The sequence below is a fragment of the Dendrobates tinctorius genome, unplaced genomic scaffold (assembly GCF_039654945.1).
Source record: "Dendrobates tinctorius isolate UK_male_01 unplaced genomic scaffold, ASM3965494v1 ptg000075l, whole genome shotgun sequence".
Classification (NCBI taxonomy): domain Eukaryota; kingdom Metazoa; phylum Chordata; class Amphibia; order Anura; family Dendrobatidae; genus Dendrobates; species Dendrobates tinctorius.
Genome location: NW_027361743.1, coordinates 31,467,600 through 31,480,513, shown reverse-complemented (window position 1 = coordinate 31,480,513; position 12,914 = coordinate 31,467,600). Strand labels below are relative to the sequence as shown.

Here is a 12,914-nt window from a genome sequence, read left to right as displayed (position 1 = left end):
ACTGCACTCATCAAAGTGACCAATGACCTTCTGACAGCAAAACGTAATGGTCACCACTCTCTGCTCATTCTCGACCTTTCTGCAGCTTTCAACACTGTTGACCACCGTCTCCTACTCTCTAGGCTCCAGTCACTGGACATTAAGGACACTGTTCTCTCCTGGTTCTTGTCCTATCTTTCTGACCACTCCTTCAGTGTTTTTTTATCTGGCTCCACGTCATCTCCTCTTCCTCTCGCTGTCGGGGTACCTCAGGGTTCAGTCCTTGGCCCTCTTCTCTTCTCTCTACACGGCCCCAATTGGACAGACCATCAGTAGATTTGGCTTTCAGTACCATCTTTAAGCTGAAGACACACAACTATACACATCATCCCTTGACCTTACCCCTGCTGTACTACAGAACGCCAGTGACTGTCTGTCCGTAGTCTCCAACATCATGTCCACTCTCTGTCTGAAACCCAACCTCTCAAAAACAACTTCTGCTCCCGCCGTCTACTAACCCCCTGAATCTGACATTTCTCTCTCCGTGGGCGGCACCATAATAACACCCCGGCAGCAGGCGCGCTGTCTGGTTGTTATGTTTGACACCAATCTCTCCTTTACATCCCATATACAATCTCTTGCCCACTCTTGCCGTTTGCACCTAAAGAACATCTCTAGAATCTGTCCTTTTCTCACCATGGAAACAACAAAAACCCTCACTGTAGCATTGATCCACTCCCGCCTGGACTACTGCAACGCTCTATTAATTGGCCTCCCCGTTACTCAACTTTCCCCTCTCCAGTCCATACTTAATGTGGGTTGCCCTCCAGGGCTGTGGGCTACTCGGTACCGGGCCGGTATCAGTGGGACGTGTCACAGCAGCGGTGACCCGGACCGTGGCCCTGGGCGCCCAAGTAATAGAAAGATGTGAATGGTGGAATGTAGCTAAATGAATAGTTTGTGACGCCACCTGTGGTGCTCGGCAAAGGAGGTGTTAAGCCGACACTGCATGCAGATCCGCTGGGACTGATGGTATGGTGCAGCAAGGATGTAAAAGCTTCCCACAGGCGAAGCTATAGTCCCAGGGCAGTGTAGATGTGGTTGGCGCATGGATGTAGCTGTGCCGGAAAGGTAGGAAGCAGACAAGACACAGCGGGGTGCAATTTCTGTACCTTTACTTGACAACTGCAGTCCAGGGTCCTGATTACAGATGGTATTGGAGCATGCTAGCCTGGAAGCAATTTAGGGATTCTCTCTCAGCAGATGGGTTGTGCAGTCTCCTTACTAGCGCGTATTTGCAGGATCTCCAGTACCGAGTTACACTGAAGTTCCTCCTGTCAGATGTTCTCAAGAACCTCACTTGCACGGCAGACAGCTGTAGCCCATCTCGGGACTCCTCTCTCCTGAGTCCCGACTCTCTATCCATGCTGCTGTTGTGCCCTCAAGTCTTAGATGGGAGTAGGGCATTTACAGCCTCCTACTCCTCTGGTGTCTGTTGCAGGACCGTAAGTATCCGTACAACCGTGGAGACCAGGCTCCAGTTCATGCGCTCTCTCCAGAGATGAGCTCTTCCTCTCAGCTCTATCTCAGCGCTCCTTCCACACGTCTGCACACTTCACCCTCCACAGACTTACTAACTATTCCCTCCTCTTGGCCCTCAGAGAGCACTCCTCCCCTTAATCCCGGTTCAGAGTTGCCCCTGCTGGCCTGGAGTGGAACTGTGTTGCATGCATAGATTGACTGCGAGAGAGACCCATCATTGCCTCCAAGCCTGGCATTACCCTCCCCTGGAGGAGGGCAAAGCCACTGTGGCGACCATACTCCTGGGGGCACCACAAATGCAGCAGTCAGGGTCATCCATCTGGCTAATCGGTACTCGGACACATCCGCTCTTCGCCAGTCCTTACATTGGCTGCCCATTCATTATAGGATCCAATTCAAAGTACTTGTTCTCACCCACAAAGCTCTCCACAGTGCAGCACCCCCCTACATCTCCTCGCTCATTTCTGTCTATCGGCCTAACCGACCGCTGCGCTCTGCAAACGACTTTCGACTAACCTCTGCACTAATCCGTACCTCCCACTCCCGACTCCAAGACTTCTCCCGCGCTGCGCCAATCCTTTGGAATGCTCTGCCCCAAGAAATTAGGACAATACACAATTTGCATAGTTTCAGGGGTTCCCTCAAAACACATTTGTTCAGAGCGGCCTATCAAGTTCTCTAATCAAAGTCATTCTATGTGTAAGTGTGCGGGAGTAGCCCATTCTCTATCTCCATCCATCCCTCAAAATGGCTGGACCATCATTGTAAATACATCACTATAAATACACACCTGTACTCTGCATCTCCCCCACCTCATTGTAGATTGTAAGCTCTCACGAGCAGGGACGGCTTATTGTGCTTTAATTATTGTATTGTTAATGTTATTACTTATGACTTGTGTTTTGAAACTGTTAAACTGTAAAGCGCTGCGGAACATGTTGGCGCTATATAAATAAAGATTATTATTATTATTATTATCACTCGTACTGGAGACACGGATGTGCGAAGGAAACCTAATAATTTCTCAGATGGTCAGTATTGCTTTTTCCTGCGGGAAATAAAAATAATATTGGAAAGCTGCTTAAAAAATAATATAACAAGTTAGAGTGGACCTGTTGTTTCATGTAAGTTTTTAGAATAATTTCTGCTGTCGGTGTTCATGAGGCATGAAACCATTTCTGGGGATCAGATGACAATCTGCATTTACTTTCCAGTTTTTCCCTTTGCGGGCTCCATCTCTAATTTACAGTTGTCCTTGAGTTGGTGGGTGAAGACTAGCTGCCATGTCGGTTCCCACGTACAGCACACAGCCAGAGGCAGCAGCAGCAGTACTGACCTATGTGACTGAATCCAGCTCTGTAGTGAGGTATAACAGTTGTTTGAAGCTGCAGCTTGGTCTGCCTGGTCTCCCACTGCGCTGCAACATGGATTGGAGCTGCTTTTGAGAGTGGATTGTGAGTTTAGGAGGCAAAGGAAGGGAGGGAAAGTGTCTCACATGTAAAGAAAGAAATAGCAGATTACCCTGATAAGATATATTATAAAGTTTCTTATATTGTTAATATGCTATGATTGATTTAAGCAACGTTTGTTGAAACAAAAGCGACCATTTAAGAGGAGCAGATCACTCCATGTATCTAATGATAACTCATGGTAATTTCTTCTATTAGTGAAAATGAAGAAGTATCTTAAATAAGGGTTTGTGGTTTCAGGGGGGAGCTGGCTTGTAGGTGTGCAGCTGCTAAAATAACACTAGTTTATTACGAGTGGTAACTAGTCTGTACTCTGGGCATCGTTATTGCATCAGTGCGGCGGAGATCTGCCACCATGCAAGTACCCAGAGATACCTGCACCTCCAGGACTTGGCTTCAAGGTAAGGTAGACCTCATCAGGTCCTATCTGGCTCAAATATAATGTACAAACATTCATTATGCATGCGCGCTTTTCAGTATTATATCTAAGCTGTACGGAAATAATCGGCCCATGGTTCGTTGCACCTTGCACTGTACATAAAGGTAGGCTAGCGATCTCCCATCGGCATCTTTTTTAGTCTTCTGGCCATACATTGTTTTTTTTCACCGGTGGGCGAAACTGATATCAGAATTGATCACCTAAAATTTCGATGAGATCTTTCCGTGCCATTAGACTGGCTCAAGAAGGGTCTTGGCTTGCAGCATTTTTTAATCTGGTCGCAACCGTTGGGCTGATACAAAATGTGCAAGACTTTGTCATCAGTTGTGTCAAGCTCAGGCATACAGAAATGGGAACCCGGCTCTGCAAGTTACCTACAAAATGTGTAGGACGGGTTGTATTGCTTTTCTTTAAGGGAAGTGCACACTAGTGTATTTTCGGACCCAGTGTGTTTTTGGACCAAGGCTATTCTATGGGGCTGTGCACATGTCCAAAAAGATCGATGCATGCCCTAGTTTGAGCCGCTATTCGGATCACACTCAGCCATTTAAGTGAATGAGTTGGTGGAAAACATTAGTCAGCACATGGATGACATCTCAGTCCGGTCCGATTTCATGTCGCACACTATGGTGAAGATGGAGAAATTTTTTTCTCCATCTTCTCCTCATTCAAGACAATTGACTCACACTTTGATCAAACGCTAATCAGTGATTGATTGCAGTGTCGTTTGCATAATCGGCCCGATGAGAGAATCTATGCTCGTCTGCACCTGCCCTTAGTAGGAAAAATCTGGCAATACTTTGGGTGCCCCAAAAAGATGGATGGAGAACTCCCGAGATATGAAGTGTATAAATGAAAGGATCCCACACTGGACGAAAAGGAATCAAGTTCAAATCTAATTATACGAAATCCAAAGTTTTTAATAAAAGAAATGTTTTACTATTTTGCACATAGTATTATCCAATGATACAATAATTTATCTCTGAAAAAAATCTAGAAAATTGGCCTCCATGCTGTTTCCATTGCTTATGTAGTGACCACATGTTCTGTACAGAGATTATCATCGATCACGTGAATCGGGGGCTCAAAACCTTATCAGCCGTTCCTAGAAGTCAAGGGTGAAGTGGAGCATGACAACCCGTGTGTTGGCTTTCTAAGATACCTATCAGATTAGGATTGCTATATTCCATTGCACTTTCCTTCTACAACATGTATTATTGGATTGCTGTGCCAAGCTTGCCTTTTTAGGAACCCAAAAATGTATTCTAAAGAATCAGTTGCTAATGTTTCCATGGTGCTCATGTGGTGCCATCTTCAGGGGAAGTTTTTCAGCATTTCAGATATTTATGTATCAGATTTGGAGATCGAACCACAGCATAGACCACCGGCCGTTCAGTAAGGAGTCCAGTGAAAATTTCCTTCCTATAACTATAAGGTATATATTCGGTTAATGCTCCACTGCAATCTTTGGTAGTGCGGTGCCCATTGTAAAACATTGGTTAAGATGGATACAGACTCCGTGTTTCCCTATGTAAGACTTGCAACAGCTGCTGCAAGAAATGTGGAGCTTTGAAGAATACAATAAATGTAGGTGGCCAGCGACTTGGAACCCTCTGTTTGTTGGGTTGTGTGTCAGGGCATTTAACCCTAATAAGATGGAAAGTTTTCATCCTAACTAACCCTATGTGTGCCTGGATGTGGTAGCCATTCATCATCCATCTGTATCAGCCAGTCATCATCCATTGGTAGCAGCCATTCATGATCAATCTGTAGCAGCCAGTCATCATCCATCTGTAGCAGACATTCATCATCCATCTGTAGCAGCCAGTCATCATCCATCTGTAGCAGCCAGTCATCATCCATCTGTAGCAGCCATTCATCATCCATCTGTAGCAGCTAGTCATCATCCATCTGCAGCAGCCAGTCATCATCCATCTGTAGCAACCATTCATCATCCATCTGTAGCAGCCAGTCATCATCCATCTGTAGCAGCCATTCCTCATCCATCTGTAGCAGCCAGTCATCATCCATCTTTAGCAGCCAGTCATCATCCATCTGTAGCAGCCAGTCATCATTCATCTGTAGCAGCCATTCCTCATCCATCTGTGACAGCCAGTCATCATCCATCTGTAGCAGCCATTCCTCATCATCTGTAGCAGCCAGTCATCATCCATCTATAGCAGCCATTCCTCATCCATCTGTAGCAGCCAGTCATCATCCATCTGTAGCAGCCAGTCATCATCCATCTGTAGCAGCCATTCCTCATCCATCTGTAGCAGCCAGTCATCATCCATCTTTAGCAGCCAGTCATCATCCATCTGTAGCAGCCAGTCATCATCCATCTATAGCAGCCATTCCTCATCCATCTGTAGCAGCCAGTCATCATCCATCTGTAGCAGCCATTCCTCATCATCTGTAGCAGCCAGTCATCATCCATCTATAGCAGCCATTCCTCATCCATCTGTAGCAACCATTCATCATCCATCTGTAGCAGCCAGTCATCATCCATCTGTAGCAGCCATTCCTCATCCATCTGTAGCAGCCAGTCATCATCCATCTTTAGCAGCCAGTCATCATCCATCTGTAGCAGCCAGTCATCATTCATCTGTAGCAGCCATTCCTCATCCATCTGTGACAGCCAGTCATCATCCATCTGTAGCAGCCATTCCTCATCATCTGTAGCAGCCAGTCATCATCCATCTGTAGCAGCCAGTCATCATCCATCTATAGCAGCCAGTCATCATCCATCTGTAGCAGCCATTCCTCATCCATCTGTAGCAGCCATTCATCATCCATCTGTAGCAGCCAGTCATCATCCATCTATAGCAGCCAGTCATCATCCATCTGTAGCAGCCATTCCTCATCCATCTGTAGCAGCCATTCATCATCCATCTGTAGCAGCCATTCATCATCCATTGTAGCAGCCATTCATCATCCATCTGTAGCAGCCATTCATCATCCATCTATAGCGGCAATTCATCATCCATCTGTAGCGGCCATTGCTCATCCATCTGTAGCAGCCATTCATCATCCATCTGTAGCAGCCAGTCATCATCCATCGGTAGCAGCCATTCATCAACCATCTGTAGCAGCCATTCATCATCCACCTGTAACAGCCAATCATCATCCATCTTTAGCAGCCAGTCATCATCCATCTGTAACAGCCAGTCATCATCTATCTTTAGCAGCCAGCCATCATCCATCTTAGCAGTCAGTGATCATCCATCTGTAGCAGCCATTCATCATCCATCTGTAGCAGCCATTCCTCATCCATCTGTAGCAGCCAGTCATCATCCTTCTGTAGCGGCCATTCATCATCCATCTGTAGCAGCCATTCCTCATCCATCTGTATCAGCCATTCATCATCCATCTGTAACAGCCAACCATCATCCATCTTTAGCAGCCAGTCATCATCCATCTGTAGCAGCCAGTCCTCATCCATCTGTAGTAGTCAGTCATCATCCATCTGTAGCAGCCATTCATCATCCATCTGTAGTGGCCAGTCCTCATCCATCTGTTGCACACAGTCATTATCCATCTGTAGAAGCCAGTCATGCATCTGTAGCAGTCATTCATCATCCATCTGTAGAAGCCATTCATCATCCATCTGTAACAGCCATTCCTCATCCATCTGTAGCAGCCAGTCCTCATCCATCTGTAGCAGCCAGTCATCATCCATCTGTAGCAGCCATTCATCATCCATCTGTAGCGGCCAGTCATCATCCATCTGTAGCAGCCATTCATCATCCATCTGTAGCGGCCAGTCATCATCCATCTGTAGCGGCCAGTCATCATCCATCTGTAGCGGCCAGTCATCATCCATCTGTAGCAGCCATTTCTCATCATCTGTAGCAGCCATTCATCATTCATCTGTAACAGCCAGTCATCATCCATCTGTAGCAGCCAGTCATCATCCATCTGTAGCAGCCAGTCATCATCCATCTGTAGCAGCCATTCATCATCCATCTGTAGCGGCCAGTCCTCATCCATCTGTAGCACCCATTCATTATCCATCTGTAGAAGCCAGTCATGTATCTGTAGCAGCCATTCATCATCCATCTGCAGCAGCCATTCATCCATCTGCAGCAGCCATTCATCCATCTGTGGCAGTCATTCATCATCCATCTGTAGCAGCCATTCATCATCCATCTGTAGCAGCCAGTCATCATCCATCTGTAGCAGCCAGTCCTCATCCATCTGTAGCAGCCATTCCTCATCCATCTGTAGCAACCAGTCCTCATCCATCTGTAGCAGCCATTCATCATCAATCTGTAACACCCATTCATCATCCATCTGTTATAGCCAGTCATCATCCATCTGTAGCAGCCATTCATCATCCATCTGTAGCAGCCATTCCTCATCCATCTGTAACAGCCAGTCATCATCCATCTTTAGCAGCCAGTCATCATCCATCTGTAGCAGCCATTCATCATCCATCTGTAGCAGCCATTCATCATCCATCTGTAGCAGCCAGTCCTCATCCATCTGTAGCAGCCAGTCATCATCCATCTGTAGCAGCCAGTCATCATCCATCTGTAGCAGCCAGTCCTCATCCATCTGTAGCAGCCAGTCCTCATACATCTGTAGCAGCCAGTCCTCATCCATCTGTAGCAGCCAGTAATCACCCATCTGTAGCAGCCATTCATCATCCATCTGTAACAGCCATTCATCATCCATCTGTAACAGCCAGTCATCATCCATCTGTAGCAGCCAGTCCTCATCCATCTGTAGCAGCCAGTCCTCATACATCTGTAGCAGCCAGTCCTCATTCATCTGTAGCAGCCAGTAATCACCCATCTGTAGCAGCCAGTCATCATCATTCATCTGTAGCGGCCATTGCTCATGCATCTGTAGCAGCCATTCATCATCCATCTGTAGCAGCCAGTCATTATCCATCTGTAACAGCCATTCATCATCCATCTGTAGCAGCCATTCATCATCCATCTGTAGCGGCCAGTCATCATCCATCTTAAGCAGCCAGTCATCATCCATCTGTAGCAGCCAGTCATCATCCATCTGTAGCAGCCATTCCTCATCCATCTGTAGCAGCCATTCCTCATCCATCTGTAGCAGCCAGTCCTCATCCATCTGTAGCAGCCATTCATCATCCATCTGTAGCGGCCAGTCATCATCCATCTTTAGCAGCCAGTCATCATCCATCTGTAGCAGCCAGTCATCATTCATCTGTAGCAGCCATTCCTCATCCATCTGTAACAGCCAGTCATCATCCATCTGTAGCAGCCATTCCTTATCATCTGTAGCAGCCAGTCATCATCCATCTATAGCAGCCATTCCTCATCCATCTGTAGCAGCCATTCATCATCCATCTGTAGCAGCCAGTCATCATCCATCTATAGCAGCCAGTCATCATCCATCTGTAGCAGCCATTCCTCATCCATCTGTAGCAGCCATTCATCATCCATCTGTAGCAGCCATTCATCATCCATTGTAGCAGCCATTCATCATCCATCTGTAGCAGCCATTCATCATCCATCTGTAGCGGCAATTCATCATCCATTTGTAGCGGCCATTGCTCATCCATCTGTAGCGGCCATTCATCATCCATCTGTAGCAGCCAGTCATCATCCATCGGTAGCAGCCATTCATCAACCATCTGTAGCAGCCATTCATCATCCACCTGTAACAGCCAGTCATCATCCATCTTTAGCAGCCAGTCATCATCCATCTGTAACAGCCAGTCATCATCTATCTTTAGCAGCCAGCCATCATCCATCTTAGCAGTCAGTGATCATCCATCTGTAGCAGCCAGTCATCATCCATCTGTAGCAGCCAGTAATCATCCATCTGTAGAAGCCATTCATCATCCATCTGTAGCAGCCATTCCTCATCCATCTGTAGCAGCCATTCATCATCCATCTGTAGCAGCCATTCATCATCCATTGTAGCAGCCATTCATCATCCATCTGTAGCAGCTAGTCATCATCCATCTGTAGCAGCCAGTCATCATCCATCTGTAGCAGCCAGTCATCATCCATCTGTAGCAGCCATTCATCATCCATCTGTAGCAGCCATTCATCATCCATCTGTAGCGGCCAGTCATCATCCATCTTTAGCAGCCAGTCATCATCCATCTGTAGCAGCCATTCCTCATCCATCTGTAGCAGCCATTCCTCATCCATCTGTAGCAGCCATTCCTCATCCATCTGTAGCAGCCATTCATCATCATTGTAGCAGCCATTCATCATCCATCTGTAGCAGCCATTCATCATCCATCTGTAGCGGCAATTCATCATCCATCTGTAGCGGCCATTGCTCATCCATCTGTAGCAGCCATTCATCATCCATCTGTAGCAGCCAGTCATCATCCATCGGTAGCAGCCATTCATCAACCATCTGTAGCAGCCATTCATCATCTACCTGTAACAGCCAGTCATCATCCATCTTTAGCAGCCAGTCATCATCCATCTGTAACAGCCAGTCATGATCTATCTTTAGCAGCCAGCCATCATCCATCTTAGCAGTCAGTGATCATCCATCTGTAGCAGCCAGTCATCATCCATCTGTAGAAGCCATTCATCATCCATCTGTAGCAGCCATTCCTCATCCATCTGTAGCAGCCAGTCATCATCCATCTGTAGCAGCCATTCCTCATCCATCTGTATCAGCCATTCATCATCCATCTGTAGCAGCCATTCATCATCCATCTGTAACAGCCAACCATCATCCATCTTTAGCAGCCAGTCATCATCCATCTGTAGCAGCCATTCATCATCCAACTGTAGCAGCCATTCATCATCCATCTGTAGCAGCCATTCATCATCCATCTGTAGCAGCCAGTCCTCATCCATCTGTAGCAGCCAGTCATCATCCATCTGTAGCAGCCAGTCATCATCCATCTGTAGCAGCCAGTCATCATCCATCTGTAGCAGCCAGTCCTCATCCATCTGTAGCAGCCAGTCCTCATACATCTGTAGCAGCCAGTCCTCATCCATCTGTAGCAGCCAGTAATCACCCATCTGTAGCAGCCATTCATCATCCATCTGTAGCAGCCAGTCATCATCCATCTGTAGCAGCCATTCATCATCCATCTGTAGCAGCCATTCATCATCCATCTGTAGCGGCCAGTCATCATCCATCTTAAGCAGCCAGTCATCATCCATCTGTAGCAGCCAGTCATCATCCATCTGTAGCAGCCATTCCTCATCCATCTGTAGCAGCCATTCCTCATCCATCTGTAGCAGCCAGTCCTCATCCATCTGTAGCAGCCATTCATCATCCATCTGTAGCGGCCAGTCATCATCCATCTTTAGCAGCCAGTCATCATCCATCTGTAGCAGCCAGTCATCATTCATCTGTAGCAGCCAGTCATCATCCATCTATAGCAGCCGGTCATCATCCATCTGTAGCAGCCAGTCATCATCCATCTATAGCAGCCAGTCATCATCCATCTGTAGCAGCCATTCCTCATCCATCTATAGCAGCCATTCCTCATCCATCTGTAACAGCCAGTCATCATCCATCTATAGCAGCCAGTCATCATCCATCTGTAGCAGCCATTCCTCATCCATCTGTAGCAGCCATTCATCATCCATCTGTAGCAGCCATTCATCATCCATTGTAGCAGCCATTCATCATCCATCTGTAGCAGCCATTCATCATCCATCTGTAGCGACAATTCATCATCCATTTGTAGCGGCCATTGCTCATCCATCTGTAGCGGCCATTCATCATCCATCTGTAGCAGCCAGTCATCATCCATCGGTAGCAGCCATTCATCAACCATCTGTAGCAGCCATTCATCATCCACCTGTAACAGCCAGTCATCATCCATCTTTAGCAGCCAGTCATCATCCATCTGTAACAGCCAGTCATCATCTATCTTTAGCAGCCAGCCATCATCCATCTTAGCAGTCAGTGATCATCCATCTGTAGCAGCCAGTCATCATCCATCTGTAGCAGCCAGTAATCATCCATCTGTAGAAGCCATTCATCATCCATCTGTAGCAGCCATTCCTCATCCATCTGTAGCAGCCAGTCATCATCCTTCTGTAGCGGCCATTCATCATCCATCTGTAGCAGCCATTCCTCATCCATCTGTATCAGCCATTCATCATCCATCTGTAGCAGCCATTCATCATCCATCTGTAACAGCCAACCATCATCCATCTTTAGCAGCCAGTCATCATCCATCTGTAGCAGCCAGTCCTCATCCATCTGTAGTAGCCAGTCATCATCCATCTGTAGCAGCCATTCATCATCCATCTGTAGTGGCCAGTCCTCATCCATCTGTTGCACACAGTCATTATCCATCTGTAGAAGCCATTCATCCATCTGTAGCAGTCATTCATCATCCATCTGTAGCAGCCATTCCTCATCCATCTGTAGCAGCCAGTCATCATCCTTCTGTAGTGGCCATTCATCATCCATCTGTAGCAGCCATTCCTCATCCATCTGTAGCAGCCAGTCATCATCATTCATCTGTAGCGGCCATTGCTCATGCATCTGTAGCAGCCAGTCATCATCCATCTGTAGCAGCCAGTCATCATCCATCTGTAGCAGCCATTCATCATCCATCTGTAGCAGCTAGTCATCTTCCATCTGTAGCAGCCAGTCATCATCCATCTGTAGCAACCATTCATCATCCATCTGTAGCAGCCAGTCATCATCCATCTGTAGCAGCCATTCATCATCCATCTGTAGCAGCCATTCATCATCCATCTGTAGCGGCCAGTCATCATCCATCTTTAGCAGCCAGTCATCATCCATCTGTAGCAGCCATTCCTCATCCATCTGTAGCAGCCATTCCTCATCCATCTGTAGCAGCCATTCCTCATCCATCTGTAGCAGCCATTCATCATCCATCTGTAGCGGCCAGTCATCATCCATCTATAGCAGCCAGTCATCATCCATCTGTAGCAGCCAGTCATCATCCATCTGTAGCAGCCATTCCTCATCCATCTGTAGCAGCCATTCATCATCCATCTGTAGCGGACAGTCATCATCCATCTTTAGCAGCCAGTCATCATCCATCTGTAGCAGCCAGTCATCATTCATCTGTAGCAGCCATTCCTCATCCATCTGTAACAGCCAGTCATCATCCATCTGTAGCAGCCATTCCTCATCATCTGTAGCAGCCAGTCATCATCCATCTATAGCAGCCAGTCATCATCCATCTGTAGCAGCCATTCCTCATCCATCTGTAGCAGCCATTCATCATCCATCTGTAGCAGCCAGTCATCATCCATCTGTAGCAGCCATTCCTCATCCATCTGTAGCAGCCATTCATCATCCATTGTAGCAGCCATTCATCATCCATCTGTAGCAGCCATTCATCATCCATCTGTAGCAGCTAGTCATCATCCATCTGTAGCAGCCAGTCATCATCCATCTGTAGCAACCATTCATCATCCATCTGTAGCAGCCAGTCATCATCCATCTGTAGCAGCCATTCATCATCCATCTGTAGCAGCCATTCATCATCCATCTGTAGCGGCCAGTCATCATCCATCTTTAGCAGCCAGTCA

General features: G+C 47.0%; 1 protein-coding gene across 2 annotated transcripts in view; it reads left to right on the top strand.

The window, feature by feature from the left end:
- The first annotated feature begins 3,259 nt into the window (after positions 1-3,259).
- The window catches only part of FLT3 (fms related receptor tyrosine kinase 3), a 178,815-nt gene continuing 169,160 nt past the window's right edge, over positions 3,260-12,914 (top strand). For both annotated transcript variants that reach the window (XM_073583146.1, XM_073583145.1), the window contains exon 1: positions 3,260-3,391. In XM_073583146.1, coding sequence (XP_073439247.1) covers positions 3,346-3,391 — 46 coding nt within the window. In that variant the 5' untranslated portion in view covers positions 3,260-3,345. The remainder of the gene's footprint in view (positions 3,392-12,914) is intronic.